This window comes from Marmota monax, unplaced genomic scaffold (genome assembly GCF_021218885.2).
Source record: "Marmota monax isolate L192 unplaced genomic scaffold, Marmota_monax_Labrador192_F-V1.1 WCK01_AAM20220418_F8-fsc00064, whole genome shotgun sequence".
In the NCBI taxonomy this organism is placed as follows: domain Eukaryota; kingdom Metazoa; phylum Chordata; class Mammalia; order Rodentia; family Sciuridae; genus Marmota; species Marmota monax.
In genome coordinates this window covers 1-18,097 of record NW_026694542.1, presented here as the reverse complement: position 1 = coordinate 18,097, position 18,097 = coordinate 1, and the positions used below count along the sequence as shown (strand labels likewise).

The following is an 18,097-nucleotide window of genomic DNA, read 5'->3' as shown; positions in this document are numbered from 1 at the left end:
CTTGAGGGGGAGAGAGACAAAATTAAAAAAGGATCCTCTGCTTTTTGTATTTCTGGAAAATTACTGACCCATTCAAAGTGACATCACCTAGAAATCTGCCCCAGATAATTGCCATAAGTGAAATGACTGTGCTGGGGTATGTACCATGAGACCAGAACCCAGGAGGAAACCTGGGAACACAGCTGCTACACTGGAGAAAGTGAGAGAGGGTTCACATGTGGTAACTACAGTAGAAGGACAGCAGGATCCACGGGCAAGTATTGATTACAGTCAAACTTGCAAGTACCTATTTAAGCCTACTTTGTATTTCTGGAAAATTACGCCATTGCTAAGGAACAAATGATACTAAAAATCTACTTAAGCAGTACACATGTGGGATAACCTCCAATCTCAACAGTTCTGTTATTTTAAGAAGAGCAACTACAGAGGAAGAATTTGCCGAGATTAACTAGAGAGTCTCAGAGGTAGAAAGTAGAGAGGTAGGGGTATGGGCCTAAGAGCCTGACCCATAAAAGCCTGTGACCTATATGACCCTGTGGCACTGAAGGCAAGGTTAAGTGAGGCAACAAAAGGCTATAGGGTTGGGGGTGTGCTCAGTGGTGCAGCACTTGCCCAGCATGTGCAAGGCCCTGGGTTTAATCCCCAGTACTGCAAAAATAAAATAAAAAAGGAAAGGGCCTGTAACTACGGGAAAAGAAACCAAGCAAGGAAGGTTTTAGAAGCTGACTGGATCCACTTAAACATGTCAAAGAACAGGGTCTGAGGGTTATAAGGAGACTAGAAGGCAGCTGGTCCTAGAGTCAGACCAATAAGCTCTCACTTCTTATGAGACTCAAAACCTCAGAGACTCTGAAAACCAACTAGTGTCCAGGAAGTTCTCTACAAGCTCCATAGCAAGAATAGGACCATCAAAAAAACAATTAAACTCTCACAAATCTGATGAGAGGCATCCCCTAAGGGCAAGGGGATGGTCCATCAAGCTGCTGGGGAAGCAGACTACCTGCCTGCAAATTTTTCGATAACCTTGCATCATTTCTTCACACCAACCCAAATGTAAATAAAATTGAGTTGGTACTACTCAGTCTCTGCCTGAAATGGAAAATTCTAGTCTCATTAAATTTTATGACACTGACTCTTAGGAAAGGGATTTACCCACAATTTCAATACTTTGAATGCCTCCACTCAGGCCTCCAAGGAATGGCTGGTTTGGTTTAAAAAGGAGATAAGAGTTTCTTTAATAAAAGAAGTTTATCATCATAAATCATTTTAATATTTTTATTTCCCCTCACAATCATCACCATTGCCTTTAAGAAACAAAATATAACAGATTCAGGCCAATATCCCAGCTAAGTTGTTGTGGTCCCTTTTATTGGAAAGCTGTCCCTTTCTGATTTTATCATTCAACCAGAACTTTGTAGGCCCTTTCTATTAGTGCCCACATCTGAGATAAGGAAACCATGCTGTGGTCAGTGACAATAGCTGACAAGACCAAGTGTATTTTGTATTAAATGTTCCTGTTATGGTTTAGGTCTGGAATGTCCCCCACAATCTTCTGTGTTAAAGGTTTCATTCCCAGTGCAGCACTGTTTAGGGAGAGGTTTGGGAAAATGATTGGATCATGAGGGTTCTGACTTATTATTAGTAGGTCACTGGGGGCATGTCCTTGGGGACTTTATCTTGTCTCTAGTCCCTTCTTCTGTCTTTCTCTCTGCTTCCCGGTTGCCACAAGCTGAGCAGCTTTCCCCTACCACACCTTTTCACCATGATATTCTGTCTCACCTCAGGCCCAGAGTAATGTAATTGGTCAATCATGAAATGAAACCATGAGCCAAAATAAACCTTTCCTCTTCCGAGTTGTTTGTGTCATATACTTTAGTCACAGTGATGAAAAGCTGGCTAACAGTCTCTTACCAATTTCGTCAAGTAGCTCCTGAGATGGTGGTGGTAGCTCATCAATGTGATGCTGTGAAATGGCTTCCATTAGTTCTTTAAAAAGATAAAGGGAGAAATGACTTAACACCTTCCTGAATCTGAAGTGGACTTTTCTAAGCCCCCTCATGAATTTGACTGAGGATTTCCAATGATGAAATAAATAAAGGGTGAAAGAAAGTCTTTTATATAACAGTCCTAATAGATACCTCCTTCTCTTAAATAATTTTCTTAGTAGAGACCTCTCTTATTCTATCCCACTTACCTCAGTATGGGTTGGCCTGTGCCCCTTCCTTTGCTAAGGATATTTGAAGTAGGTTCTTACTAAGAGGCTGGGAGGTCCAATCTGGATCAGAATTGCTTAAGGAATATAGAGGTTATAGACCAGCCAAAATGGACAAAACACAAAGTAGAAGGCCTTTGTCTATAAATTTTCAGGCCAGGGGATATAAAAGCAACTGTACTTCAGGTCTTGCCCCAAGAGCTCAATTATAATAACAACCCCTCAATATAAGACAAAATCCATTCCCGGAGGGAAAATTTCAAGAGTTGTTCCAAAGACTTAAGATATTAAAATTAATGTAATGAAAGCAAGAGTTGTAAAAACATCAGATCCTTTGGGCTGCGGATGTAACTCAGTTGTAGAGCACTTGTCTAGCATATGTGAGGCATGGGTTCAACTTCCAATACCCCACCACCCACCAAAAAAAAAATCCTTAACAGTATCAGACGCTTTTGATTAAAAAACTGTTTTCTAAGAATCTGTCCTGAGAAAAGGATCAGAAGTATAGTTAAAGATTTATGTATACAGAGCAAAAAGTTGGAAAGCAACATAAATCTTTGACATTAGGAAAGAGTTAAATAACACTGACTATTAAATAGAATGGACTTTAAATAGAATGGATTATTATGTAGTTATTTTATATATATATATATATATATATAAAATATATATATATAAAAATAAATAGTTTTTAATGACAAGGGAAAATACTCAAAATGCAGTTATTCCTCAGTATCTATAAGGGACTGATTCTAGGATCTCTTCTACCTGTGGGTATCAAAATTCATGGACACTTAAGTCTCTTACATAAAATGGTACAGTATTTGCATATAATCTTTGTATATCCTCCCATATACTTTAAATCATCTCTAGATTACTTACAATAATAATACATTATAAATGCTATGTAAATAGTCATTTTACTGTATTGTTAAGGGAATAAGAACAGAAAAAGAGCATATACATGTTCAGAACAATTTTCTTCAAATATTTTTGACTTGCTGTTGGTTAAATTTGTGGATGTGGTACTCACAGAGAAGGAGGTTAAGTACATATCATCAAGGAAAAAAAGCAGTCTAGAACTGATATGCAACTATGCTATTTTTTAATATATTTCTAAATCTGTGAGAAAGATATATACTAAAATTATACATGAAATTTAAAAATTACAGTTATATAATTATTTTATTTTTTAAGCTTTGCTTTATTCTCCAAGTTTTCTATAACAAATCTGTTTCACAATCGGAGGAAATAGCATTTTTGTTTGAACCAAATATAGCTTCGACTTAAGTCTCCTTAAATTGGCTAACTATTATGAACTTCTACTTTGATATGACACACAGGTACCTTTAGGCAGGCTCCTTCTCTGGGTGGCTTGGGTTGATGTGTCAGATGTGGTAGCCATATTAGAGGAACCAACTACAGCACATGCAGACAATCTTTTCTACAAGTGAGATGTAAAAATAGCAACTGACACATGTGTTGAGTAAAAAAGTACATGCAGTTCAATCATTTCCACTTTTTAAAGAAATATTTTTTAGTTGTTGATCAACCTTTATTTTATTTATTTATTTTTATGTGGTGCTGGGGATCAAACCCAGTGCCTCACACATGCTAGGCAAGTGCTCTACCACTAAGCTACAACCCCAACCCTTATTTCCACTTTTTTTTAAAAATTGATTTTATTTTTTATATACATGACAGCAGAATGCATTGCAATTCTTATTACACATATAGAGCATAATTTTTCATATCTCTGTTTGTATAATAAAGTATGTTCCCACCAATTCATGTCTTCATACATGTACTTTGGATAATGATATCCATCACATTCCACCATCATTGCTAACCCCTTGCCCCCTCCCTTCCACTCCCACACCTCTGCCCTATCTAGAGTTCCTCTATTCCTCCCATGCTCCCCCTCCCTAACCCTCTAGGAGTCAGGCTCCTTAGAGAAAACATTTGGCATTTGTTTTTTTTGGGATTGGCTAACTTCACTTAGCATTATCTTCTCCAACTCCATCCATTTACCTGCAAATGCCATGATTTTATTCTCTTTTATTGCTGAGTAATATTCCATTGTGTATATATGCCACATTTTTTAAATCCATTCATCTACTGAAGGGCATCTAGGTTGGTTCCACAGTTTAGCTATTGTGAATTGTGCTGCTATAAACATTGATGTGGCTGTATCCCTATAGTATGCTGTTTTTAACTCCTTTGGGTATAGACTGAGGATAGGAATAGCTGAGGCTGGGTCACATGGTGGTTCCATTCCCAGTTTTCCAAGGAATCTCCATACTGCTTTCCATATTGGTTGCACCAATTTGCAGTCCCACCAGCAATGTATGAGTGTGCCTCTTCCCCCACATCCTCGCCAATACTTATTATTGTTTATCTTTATAATAGTTGCCATTCTGACTGGAGTGAGATGATATCTTAGAGTAGTTTTGATTTGCATTTCTCTAATTGCTAGAGATGATAAACATTTTTTCATATATTTGTTGATTGATTGTATATCCTCTTTGAGAAGTGTCCTTGGCCCATTTATTGACTGGGTTATTTGTGTGGTTTTTTGGTACTTAGCTTTTTTTTTTGAGAGAGAGTTTTTTTTTTGTTTTGTTTTGTTTTTAAATTACTGTTTTTTGTTTTTTTTTTTATTTTTTAGTTATCGGCAGACACAACATCTTTGTATGTGGTGCTGAGGATCGAACCCGGGCCGCACGAATGCCAGGCAAGCACGCTACCGCTTGAGCCACATCCCAGCCCCGAGAGAGAGTTTTTTAATATTCTTTTTTTTTTTTAGTTTTCGGTGGACACAACATCTTTATTTTATTTTTATGTGGTGCTGAGGATCGAACCCAGGGCCTTACATGCACTAGGCGAGTGCTCTGCTGCTGAGCCACAACCCCAGCCCATTCACTTTTTTATCTAGTAAGTTAAACTCATTCAACAGACCTCCTCTGGAAGCCTTCTCATCCCTTTCTGCCTCAGTACTTACCTCTGTGTTACATTAGGCCTCTCTTTCTCTCTAGACAATGAGCAACTCTGAAGAAAAGTATATGTCTTAGATGACTGGAAGAGGGTCTGACATGATGCCTGGCACTCAGAATCTATTTAGTCAACAGTCTGTTGAATAAAAGGGTAAATTCCTTACCATTTCCCAACTCCTTTATTTATTTATTTAGCTGTACTAAGGATTGAACACAGGCCTTATGCATGATAGGCAAGTGCTGTACTATTGAGCTATATGCCTATTCCTTTTTATTTTTGAGACAGAGTCTCACCAACTCACTCAGGCTGGCCTCAAACTTGCAATTCTCTTGCCTGAGCCTCCCAAATATCTGGGATTATAGATGTGCACCACTGTACTTGGTTCATTTCTTTAGATCTGAGTAAATGTTTTGTGAGCCTAATGCCCAAAGAAGATGACAATTAATTTTTTCATTGAGGGCCAAAGCAAATAATCAATCTGTCCATAGACGATACTATTAGTAAGCAGTATGAAGTAAGAAATCTGTAGTTTTCTCAAAAAAAAATATACACGTAAAATATGAGAGAGACATGGGGCTGGGATTGTGGCTCATTGGTAGAGCACTTGCCTCATACATGTGAGGCACTGGGTTTGATCCTCAGCACCACATAAAAACAAATAAACAAAATAAGGATATTGTATCCATTTACAACTAAATAATATATATTAAAAAAAAAACACTAGGGAGATAGAGAGGAGGAAAAAAGAGGTCAAAAAAGGATAGGATACAATTAAGTGTTTTTCCTGCAGATTATCAGTTCAGGAGTTCAGAGAAGAGGAAAAGCAATCAATACTCTCAGGGAAGTAACCAATGGATGCATCAAAGAGAAAGTAAATAAGCCTCCTACAATACAGATTTAGGCAAAGAGCCCCAGGGAAGCCTGGAGAAGAACCAGCTTATTTCTTGCTGTGTAATTAATTTGGAAAAATCTTGGCCCTTCATATCTCTGAGCCCCTTGGGCTGATCCTGTGAGTGCATGAGCCTGTGAGAGTATAAAGCAGAATTGGTAAACTTACCAGATTGATCAGTTTTGGAGCAGGAGAGTCAGAGGAAGTAAGGAGAGAATCCAGGCTCTTTGCTTTTTCTCGAATGGTTATAAATTTATCAGAAAAAAATCGAATAGATTCTTGGCTATTCCAGCAAGAGGTAGACCTTGTTTGATCCTGAAGTGTGATACTTTCTAGGCAGTCTTTATACTGACTGTCAGATGAAGAAATTGACCCTATTGGAGAAAAAAAGGTGGTTAGTGTCTGAATTCTTTACATTACAAATGAAACACTCAAAATTCTTTAACTATGCAGATTTCCCAAAGTTGCTAACAACTGAAATAATCACTAATCTGAGACCTAGCTCCTCAAGTTATAAAAAATGAGAATATTTAAACCTGGCTATCAAAATAAAATAAAGGGAAATTAGACCACAAATATACTGGAAATATGGACACTAAAGAAAATATATTTGATGCTGGCTGTATATGGTTGTAGGACTCAAGAACTATAGATATTTAAGCACTGTTTGTTTTAAATTGAAAACTCTATAGACAATCAAATTTCTACACTAAATTCAGTAGTGCTCAGAGTACAGAATAGACCTTACATTTGCATGTCCCTACTACTGTAACAGCTTCTTAATCATCACCACCACCACTACAACCACCACTACCTTGCCTCCCATGGGATTATTCCCTCCAGCTTTGGCCCTAAGTAAATACTTTTGGTCTGGGAGAAAACAGCCATCAGGTCTGATCTCCGGCCTGACTTCCCAGAGCTAATGGGCAGAGGTTGTGAGTTCGTTTCCCAAAACACTTCTCCCTGTTCATGATTACCTGGGCTAAGTGGAGTGCTGACACTAGTAGGTGCATGGTTTATTTTGGGTGTCTTGCATGAGGCTTTCTTAAAAGAGCTATCTTGTTCATAGGAGATACTAGACAGGTCTTGAATATCTGTCAATGATCTAAAGAATTAAGAGAACACACAGTAATTCTGAGAAGATGTTTAGAAAAATCAAGTAATATATTCTTGACAAGAATTTTTTTTTTGGGGGGGGGGGTACCAGGGATTGAACTCAGGGGCACTCAACCACTGAGCCACTTCCCTAGCCCTATTTTGTATTTTACTTTGAACTTGTGATCCTCCTGTTTTAGCCTCCCAAGCTGCTGGGATTACAGGCATGCACCACCACACCCAGCAACAAGAATTTTTAAAGTATATTCTTGACAAAAATCTTTGTCAATAGATCAGAATTAAAGAATGTCTTAAACAGAATGTCAGAGTCAGGTACAGTGGCATGTGCCTACTGTCTCAGGTACTTGAGAGTCCAGGAGTTCAAGACCAGCCTGGGCAGCAAAACAAGACTCTGGGTCAAACAAGAAAAAAGAAAAGGAGGAGGAGATGCAGGGAGAAGAGGAGGAGGAAAAAGAGAAGAAATAAAAAGAAAGAGGAAGAAGATAAGGATGAGGATAAGGAGAAGGAGGCGGGAAGAAAGAGAGGGGGGAAAAGGAGAAGGAAAGGGAGAAGGGAAAGGCAAAGAGGGAGAAGTGTGAGGGGAAGTAGAAAGGAGAAGAGGGAAAGGAAGCCAGATGAGGAAAAGGAGGAGAGAGAATATTAGAGAAACCTTAAAAAAGAAATACTAACTTTAAAGACATATTGGCAGCTAAAAATAGATAAAAGGATATTTATGTGGAAGGCAGATTTAATCTATCACAAACATAAACTTTTATTACCATCATCACCATCACTATATTTCCTTGATTATAAGATGCTATTAATTATAAACCACATCATCAGTTTAGTAACAGTTTCCTGGTAAATGAAGGAACATACATTAAATCCACACATAAAAACTGAAAGATGTATATTCTTTTTTTTTTTTTTTTTAGTTGTCTATGGATCTTTATTTATTTATATGTGGTGCTGAGAATTGAACCCAGTGCCTCACACATGCTAGGCAAGTGCTCCACCACTGAGCTACAACCTCAGCCCAACATGCAGATTCTTACAACAAGGAAATATTATTTCCATAAAACCAATACTTTACACAAGCATTCTTAGGCTACTCTTTGGTGGCCATACATGTCTTTCTCTTTCAGTTCCTTTGGTGATTCCTTTAATGTCTCTTCTTGTTTACCTTCAGTACTGTGAGGGATAAAGAAAGAAAATCAATGTCAACCAAATGCACTAAGTTAATACAAGAGACCAGTTTATTGACCCAGTAAGAAACAGTAGAAAGGGCACAAAGCTAGAAGTGAAAAGTGTGGGTTCTGGCTCTACTTCTAACTAGCTACAAGTTCTCTGATATGTCTGGGCCTCAGTTCTTCTTCAGAGATTGACTACTCTATAAGGGTCAGCCCAGTCCTGAAATCAACCAATAACTCAATATGACAATGAGGAAATTCCTAAGAAAATCAATGGAGCACAGGAACTTTGTAGGGAGGTAAATGTTGGAGCAAGGGGCACAACTAAGAAGATTTAGCAACTATGAGACAGCTTCCTGCTATAGAATACCAAGAAAGGTCAAGAGAGGCTTGTGCCAAAAAATGGCAAGAAAATATTGAAGATGAACTTGGCCCATTTCTATTTCAACTAATATTTAAGATTCAATTTCTATACTCACTGAACACTAACTATAAGCAGATCCCATGCTAAATTCTTCCATGTTTTAACATTTTTAATTTTTGCAACAATCCTGTAAGACCAATGGTATAAAGGAAAGAATGTGGATTTTAGGTTGACTTTTTTTTTTTTTTTTTTTTTTTTTTTTAAATATTTATTTATTTATTTTTCGGTGGACACAACATCTTTGTTTGTATGTGGTGCTGAGGATTGAACCCGGGCCGCACGCATGCCAGGCGAGCGCGCTACCACTTGAGCCACATCCCCAGCCCCTTTAGGTTGACTTTTTAACTTTATTAATTCTGTTCACCAAAATGTATCTCCTCCTAGGCACACAGTGAAACAGCACATTTGGGGGCTCTTAATTTACATAAATGATTATAAGACTTGTTTTAACCAATGAAATATGAGTGAAAGTAATGAGTTACTTCTGGACAGAGACTTGAAAAGTCTGTGCACAATTCACCGGGTTCCATTTTTCCTGTCTTGGTGATCAAGGATGCACAAAGATGGCGCCTCCCCGAGTCCACATCCCTAATAAAAGGTTATATAGTTCAGAACATCCCTGGACAACCTATGAGCCATGAATATGAAGCATGAACAAGAAATAAACTTTTTTCAGGCTTGGTAGTGTACACCTTTAATGCCAGCTAGGAGGCTGAGGCAGGAAGATAAAATTCAAAGATAGTCTCAACAATTTATCGAGGCCCTAAGCCACTAGATAAGACCCTGTCTCAAAACAGAAAATAAAAAGGGATGGGGGGCTGTGGCTCAGTTTGAGAATGCTTCCCCGGCACATGTGAGGCCCTGGGTTCAATTCTCAGCACCACATACAAATAAATTAAATAAAGGTCCATCAATGACTAAAAAAAATATTTTTAAAAAAAGGGGGCCTGGGGATGTGGCTTAGTGATTAAGTGCCACTGGGTTCAATATCTAGTACCCTTCCCCCCAAAAGAAAGAAACTTCAGTTGTTTTAAACCACTAAAATTTAGGGGTCTTATATAGTATAATCTGCTCAATCCTGAATGATTAGAAATGTGAACTTAGAAATATTTAAACTTTCTGAATTTTGTCCCACCCTCACCACATCTTTTTTTTTTTTTTTTTGGCGGAGGTGGTGGGGAGGGGGGTGGTACACAGATTGAACTCAGAAGCATTCAACCACTGAGCCACATCCACGGCCCTATTTTGTATTTTATTTAGAGACAGGGTCCTACAGAGTTGCTTAGCTGGCTTTGAACTCACAATCCTCGTGCTTCAGCCTCCTGAGCTGCTGGGATTACAGGCATACCTACCACGCCCTACTATTTTTAATAATTCTAACATTTTCAAGAATTTTATGTAAATGGAATGAAACAATAAATAACTTTTGGGGATATCTTCTTCCTGTAAGCATAATTCTCTACAGATTTATATATGTGTGGGCTGGGGATGTGGCTCAAGCGGTAGCGCGCTCGCCTGACATGTGTGCGGCCCAGGTTCGATCCTCAGCACCACATACAAACAAAGATGTTGTGTCCTCTGAAAACTAAAAAATAAATATTAAAACTCTCTCTCTAAAAAAAAAAAAAAAAAAAGAGAGAGAGAGATTTATACATGTGTTGCATGTATCCATAGCTCATTCCTCTTTAATGCTGAGTAGTACCCTTTGGTATAGATGTTCCACAGTCTGGTTCATCATACATAGGATGATGACATGTGGGTTTCTGATTTGGAGTTTTTACAAATGCATTTTCCAATAAATATTTGTGTACATTTTTTATATATTTATTTTTAAGTTGTAGTTGGACATAATACCTTTATTTTATTTATTTACTTTTATGTGTGCCAAGGATCGAACCCAGGGCCTTGCACATGCTAGGCCAGTGCTCTTCTGCTGAGCCACAACCCCAGCCCTGGGTACATTGTTTTATTGTAAACACTAAGTCTTCATTTCTCTAGGACAGATGCTCAGAAGTTACAGAATTACTTTTAATTCCAATTTCAACATTCTTTATTTTATTATTTTATTTTTTTGTAGATGGACACAATACCTTCATTTATTTATTTTTATATGGTGCTGAGGATCAAACCCAGTACCTCATACGTGCTAGGCAAGCGCTCTATCACTGAACTACAACCCCAGATGTCAACATTCTTATCCCTATTTACAGATGAGGATACAGAAGAGGGAAGGGACATGTTACCAAGGTCACATGAATAGAATGTCAGAGTCAGGATCTGCATACAGATAATGATTTCTACCCCTTAAATTCTGTTTAACAAGTCCTAAAAAAGTTAAGGTGTTCAAAATTAATATTTGTAAGATAGGGGAAAACACATTTGAAAACAAGTAATGAATGCATAAGTATGTGGCTTTCTCAACATTAACATTGCTTCTGAGTATGAAACTGAATAAGACACAATGCCCATATGTTTGTATAAGATACAATAGTCCATACCTTTGTATAGTTTGGAACTGAGGCCTGGTCAAAATCTCAGCATTCCTTCCAAGGATTTTTCTCATTTGGAATATTTCCTTACCTTAAAGAATAAAGAAATGTATTTTTACTAATACAGATTATTATCTTCATTTTCTAGAATTTTCCTTGATCTAGTCTAGAATGAAAAATAATCTGCATAGAAAAGTACTTCCCTATTTGGGTTTGAATTGAATGTTGTATAGAAGGTTTTTTGCTCTGAAAGTTTATTTTCCTTGATCAGAGGGGAGAACTATATTCTGACACTCAGAATACAATTAAGCTATTTACTGGCCTTTCAGTTATAACCACACAGTTATTTCTAGAGACAAATGTTGTTTGTCTTTTCAAGAATGCTAACTGACCCAGTTCCAGTCAATGGACACCAGGGGGCGGTGAAACCAAGAATGGTTTGTTCACTAAAGCTACCAAACAGAAAATATTACATGGGCATTCCCAGAGAGTTAACTGTGCCTCTTAGCCATCAAATATCCTCTAAAGTGAGGGGGCAGAGAGTGGGGTCTTGAATATGAGGAGCTAGTTTGACTGTCTTGTTTTCCTTAGCATCAAGTGTCTGAAGTTATTCCTCCCCAATTCTCTGGAAAATGCTTTCCAGATATCTAGGCAAATAGAAGTAGTATCCATTTTCCTTACCAGTATTAACTATTCTAGTTTATGAAGATGGGGGCATACAGAGCAGCCTGCCCTGATTCCAAATGCTTCAAACTCCCCATACCTATCCTACTCCTTAGGGGCAGGTGATCTGGTAGGCACTAGGAATGCATACCAGAATAATCCCACTTTTAGCAGATAGATACCAAGAAGCTCTAAAACACTCACCAGTAGAGAAACATTGGGGTTCTTCTTCCTTCAACATCCCCCCCCACCTTTTGTACTTGGGATGGAATCCAGGGGAGCTTTACCTCTGAGCTGCATGCCTAGTCCTTTTTATTTTTTGAGACAGAGTCTTGCTAAATTGCAAACTTGCAATTCTCCTACCTCAGTCTTCAAGTTGCTGGGACTATAGGCATGTACCACTGTGTCCAGCTTCCTGTGACTCTCTTAAAATGATAAACACGTAGATAGCATAAACTTTTAAAAAATATTTCCTAATAAGCACAACTAGAACCGAAGAGATTTTTTAAAAGTCTGACCCCCTCTCCTTTATACTAGGGGAGAGTGGGGCCCTGGGATGAAGTGGCTTGTTCAAGGTTACGCAGAAAAAAATTGATGGCAGAACAATAGTTTAGAACCTATCATGTGGAGCTGGGGATGTGCCTCTGTGGTGCAGTGCTTGCCTACCATGTGGAAGGCCCTGGGCTCAATCCCTAGTATCGTACAAATAGTATTGATTATATATATATATATCATTAGGCTGGTGAGGAGCAGAGGAGTCAATCTAATAAGGGGAGATCACTGTGCCTTGTTTTCTTCATCTGCAAAATGGTCTTGATGAAGTTATCTCTAAGGTCACTTCCAGCTCTACATATCCATGATCCAAAAGAAAGCAAAGGCCAATGGCTATCAAATGAATCTGCCCTAGGGCTTACCACAGACTGGAGGTTGGGCAAAGGCACCTTGTATTTCTTCAAAGTCCTTTTCTATGGGACTTGAGGTCTACAAAGAATAAAAGAAGAGTAAAGAAAGAAGATTCAATTGAGGCATAAATATAAAAAATTTCAGAAGGAACTGAAAAATTATTGAAAATTATTGAAGCTGGGTAAGAGTTCCATTGGGCAGAGCATACTGTTCTTTCTGACTTTGATTTCTTTTTCTTTTTCTTTTGTGGCACTCAAGCCCTTACACATGGTAGGCAAGTGCTTTACCATAGCCCTCTTGATCCTAAAGTCCCTACATCTTTTATAGGAAAAGAACAAACCTGTCGGAGGGTGGAGGATGGGAAAGGCAGCGGAGCACAAGACACTAGTATGGCAATATGTAAATCAATGGATGTGTAACTGATGTGATTCTGCAATCTGTGTATGGGGTGAAGGTGGGAGTTCATAACCCACTTGAATCAAAGTGTGGAATATGATATGTCAAACAAACAAACAAACAAAAAGAACAAACCTGCTTCACAGATATTATTTATTTATGGTATTTCTCTCAGCAACAAGCCATCCCTCCATCTCCTATCGTGAAGAGGAATTTTGTGACTTTATTTATATCCCTCTCTCCTGCTCATTCCAATCTCCCAACAAATTAGAAGAGAGGACATGTATGTGTGCTATGTGTATCCTACATGAGTGTGTATGTTTTAAAAATATTTTTACTAAAGATTTATTAATATTTCAGTCTATGCACAGTTAAATAAAGAATACTTAAAGGATTGTTAATAAGGGAAAACTGTTCCGGGTTTTCAGAAGTGGAAACAAGTAATAATCATACTTTCTAAAATGTTGTTGTTATTGTTGTCAATGGACCTTTAGTTTATTTATTTATGTTATGCTAAGAATCGAACCCAGTGCCTCACACATGCTAAGCAAGCACTCTACCACTGAGCTACAACCCCAGCCCATGTAATAATTATACTTTTGATGCATTCTGAATTCTTCTTGTCAGTCAAATGCTGTGACTTTCCTTTCCTCCACCCCACCTTTCATACTGATAAAAAGATTTTCCAAAACAGTAGCAGAGATTGGGGAGAGATGGGGAAGAAATCATATAAGTAATAAAAGAATCCAATTAATTTCATTTTACATGTGAAAATACTCTGTACAAGCAGGTTCATGCAAAAGCTAGTAGACTCCCAAGAAAACCTGAGTACTGAACAGTCTCATGTTTTTTGCTGAATGCTTCCTTCTGTCCTGGTTCTCCTGCCACTAAAGCTTGGCAAACTGGATTTAATTACTTACATCTGCAAGCCACCAGTTCTTCGTAGAGAAGAATGACAACTTTGTTCTTTTCCCCACAGAAAAAACACATGAATCAGACACCATGAATGAAAGAAAGTATTTAGAAAAAAGTACAAAGTGCTGTACAGATGCAGATACCTTAATTTGGGGGAGAAATTGCATATGACCTTTCATTTTAAAAACTCTTATTTTTCAAAATTTTAAAATCATGTATGCAAACACTAGTAAGTGGGCATTGGATACGTCTATGTGTAAACTAGTTTTCTTAATTAAAATGATCTATTTTTTTAAAAAAGATTTTTTAGTTGTCAATAGTCCTTATTTATTTATATGCAGTGCTGAGAATCGAACCCAGGGCCTACACGTGCTAGGCAAGCACTCTACCACTGAGCTACAACCCCAACCCAATAAAAATGATTTAAAAGGAACAAAGCAAAAGAAAAACTTGAAAACATACTGAATGTGATTTTTACCTCTAGAGCTAAGTTTTCTTGAACAGTAGAGGAGTAAAAATACTCATATTCTGGAGTTAAAAATTCATCTGTTATGTCCTCAGAAGATTCTGGTGAACAAGTTGATTGCACAGATTGGTCCTATTAATAATACAGGAAATCACTTTTAAGTCGCTATTTATTATAAGCAAATGTCTTTACAGCAAAACACAGTGTTAAAAAAATGTCATCTAAAACTACCCAGCAGTCAGCTCATGCACTTAACTTGAGTGCTCTGCCTGCCTTTGTGGTGGGTTAAGGTGGCTATGAACTGCTGGGAGTAAGTATGGAAGAACAATATTCCTGAGTCTCAGCATCTAATATGCAGAATGGGTGCAGATTAGGGAAACACTGCTCAAAACTCTTTGACAACTCAAGCTGGAGATCGAATTTAAACACCCTGATCCCGCAAAGGCACAGAAATGGTCTGCATGTTGGCATCATGGTACACATGAGGAGACTGAGGCTCCTTAGTACTTGGAAGTCCTTCAGGTATTACAGTTTAGAGGCAAGAGAATGAGCATGACTTTTGGAACAACAATGCAATCTCAATAATAAAAAATAAAATCTAAATATTAAAAAGTACAGAGCATATCCATTCTACCCTTCCTTTTTCTGCTTATTTTGCTACATTGAAGCCCTGACTACCACAGCATCAGTCAACTTTCTTTTCCCTACCTTCAGACATCTCTTTGCAGACATTTTGTGACTTATTTCCTTGGACACTGCTTTTGCTGCACCCTTTCCCTCCTAGTACACTTAATAGTTGTCACGTTGAAATTTCTCAGATAAGCCTAGTCTCTCCCATACTAAAGGGAGGCTCCTTCCTTGACCTGCTTGTTCAGCTCAATGTAGCATGCCCTTCCAGTCCTCACATGAGAGAAAGAACAAATTATCCTGAGTGCTCTGTACAATATGATTAAATACAATGCTGTACCGGATTCTTCAAAAGACTTTACATTTTATCACTACTGTATTTTTTATTTGTGTCATTATCAATTGCTCTCTATATTCTATAAACAGTCATGGCCCTGTATAGTCTAATTTTTTTTTGTGGTACTGGGGATTGAACTCAGGGCCTTGTGCATGCGAGGCAAGCATTCTACCAATTGAGTTATATCCCCAGCCCCTCTATCTCTAACTTCTATAGATATTATTTTGGTGTCATAATATGTAATGACAACTTTGCTCTTCTATATTAGGTCCTTGGGCTCAACTTGGTTCTCCAGACCATATTACTTACACTGTAGGATTTCTCAACTGCCACAGATGCATCAGAACTTGCTTGAAAGGATTCACTATGCTCTGGCTGCTCATTTTTTCTGGGGGACAGGTGCCTGATACCTAATGATTATATTCACAATCAAGGTCATGGTCATGTAGTGATATTCAGATAACATTAAAGGGATAAAAGATAGTGTGAAAGAAGAGACACACAAGTATTCTGCCAAGGGTGTCCACATCCCATATGTTAGCTTTGTTGTAGAGAGCAGACACTGTTAGTTTAGCCTGGCCCAAAAAATGCAGCCCTGGATTATCCAACCTTTTGCCCAACCATTCAAGAGTGATACTTGGGACTAAGGATGTGGCTCAGTGTACAGTGCTTGCCTAGCAATATGAGGTCCTGGGTTCAACCCCCAGCACTGTGAAAAAAAAAGAAAAAAAAGATACACACACACACATAAAATCAAGCCTTATCTATCTATCTATATCTATCAGTACTGGGGATTGAGCCCAGGGGCACTTTATTACTGAGCTACATCCCTGACTCTTTTAAAATTTTCAGATAAGATCTCCCTAAGTCGCTTTAGGGCCTCGCTACATTGCTGAGGCTGGTCTCAAACTTGCAATCCTCCTGCCTCAGTCTCCCGAACTGCTGGAATTACACGTATGTGCCACTGTGTCCGGCGATGGTAATTTCAGGTGTTTTTAACTCACAACTGTGACATAATATCCCATGTCCTGATTGTAAGCAGATTACCAGGTGGAAATACAGTTATCATTTTTAACCTGTAAATCTATTAACTAATGACAGTAAATGTCGCTTATTGCTAGGTTCCTCTGGATTTATTTCTAGCTTAGAATAAAAGACAAAGGCTGGGCATAATAGCACACACCTGTAATCCTGGCAATTTGGGAGGTTGAGGCAGGAAATAGAAGGTTCAAAGCCAGTCTCAGCAATTTAGCAAGGCCCTACGCAACTCAGCAAGACCATCTCAAAATAAAAAAATAAAAATAAAAAGAGCTGGGAATGTAGCTCAGTGTAGCACCTCTGGGTTCAATCCCCAGTACCCTCCCCCCAAAAAAGCAAAGAAATGAGCAGTAGGAAGCCGTGGTCCACCTCCTCCCTCAGGTAACGAAGGTTCAGTTACTTGCTAGATTACCTCCAGGACCAGAGTCAGTAAATGAAGATAATTTTACTTCCTTTGGACAAAGGAATCTTGTTTCAGTAATAGAAAATCTTAAGAACCAGGCTCAGCGGCTCACGCCTCTAATCCCAGAGGCTTAGAAGACTGAGGCAGTTAAAGGCCAGCCACAGCAACTTAGTGAGGCCCTAAGCAACTTAGTGAAACCTTGTCTCAAAAATAAAACGGTCTGGGGATCCCTGGTACAAAAAAAAAAACAACAACTTATGAATCTCTGGATAGCTTTGTGTGAAGCACAGTGCGGTATAAGGGGTCTGCTGCTTTTCTTTGGAATTCAAGTTTCCCAGAAAGGTAAGAAAGGAAAGAGTATGAATCAAAGGAAATATGCCAGGTTTACTTATTTCTGAGAGCAGATAACTTGATAGAGTTCACCTAACACAATTCCCCCAACCAAACTTACTGGTGAATCTTTGAGGCTCAGGCTGTTTGCCGTGCTTGTCACTGTCACAGCCACTACTGTCCATTTTTCCAAATTTGACATTTCCTCCTGTCTCATCATTTTCCCTGTGATACACTACAACTTGCTTCCAGTCCATGTTTTGAGGGCCCTTAACAGGGGGCTGCATCAAAGGAGCAGGCTGATTTTCAGCTTCACTGTTCAAAGTCAAACTACTTTGAGGATGCCAAGGAGGTACTGTGAGCTGCCCAGTAGCTACTTTCTCTGCCATTTCTTTCACTTCCACTGGGCACAAAAGAAAGCAGTATTTAAAACATCACTATGAACATTGTAAATAAAAGCCTTCATCTTTAATGTATAATACTACTATAGCTCATATTGTAATAATGATTGCCTTTTTACAGTTATTATCTTCTCTTGCCCTGTTTGGCTTAAAGGGAAAACAAATGACAGAGCAAGGGAAGAGAATTTCAGTTGGTTAGCCTAAACAACACCCTTGTTGTTGAATTCCAGAGTAGATGGCAACAGAAAACTTGTAGATGGACTCTCCTACTAATTTAACAAGAAAAATGACATCTGAAATTCCCAGCCCATAGTAATTAATGAAA

General features: G+C 38.3%; 1 protein-coding gene across 3 annotated transcripts in view; it reads right to left on the bottom strand.

The window, feature by feature from the left end:
- Tex14 (testis expressed 14, intercellular bridge forming factor) overlaps positions 1–18,055 on the bottom strand; it is a 29,227-nt gene extending 11,172 nt beyond the window's left edge. For 2 of the 3 annotated variants that reach the window (XM_046420521.2, XM_046420520.2), the window contains exons 1-10: positions 17,493–18,054; positions 15,910–16,010; positions 14,649–14,768; positions 12,871–12,937; positions 11,303–11,384; positions 8,319–8,381; positions 7,073–7,200; positions 6,264–6,469; positions 3,560–3,656; positions 1,912–1,986 (exon numbers count right to left, since the gene is read on the bottom strand). In XM_046420521.2, coding sequence (XP_046276477.1) covers positions 1,912–1,986; positions 3,560–3,656; positions 6,264–6,469; positions 7,073–7,200; positions 8,319–8,381; positions 11,303–11,384; positions 12,871–12,937; positions 14,649–14,768; positions 15,910–16,010; positions 17,493–17,760 — 1,207 coding nt within the window. In that variant the 5' untranslated portion in view covers positions 17,761–18,054. Of the gene's footprint in view, positions 1–1,911; positions 1,987–3,559; positions 3,657–6,263; positions 6,470–7,072; positions 7,201–8,318; positions 8,382–11,302; positions 11,385–12,870; positions 12,938–14,648; positions 14,769–15,909; positions 16,011–17,492 lie in introns of all 3 variants that reach the window. The other variant, XM_046420519.2, reaches the window with a different exon arrangement.
- Positions 18,056–18,097: the final 42 nt, after the last annotated feature.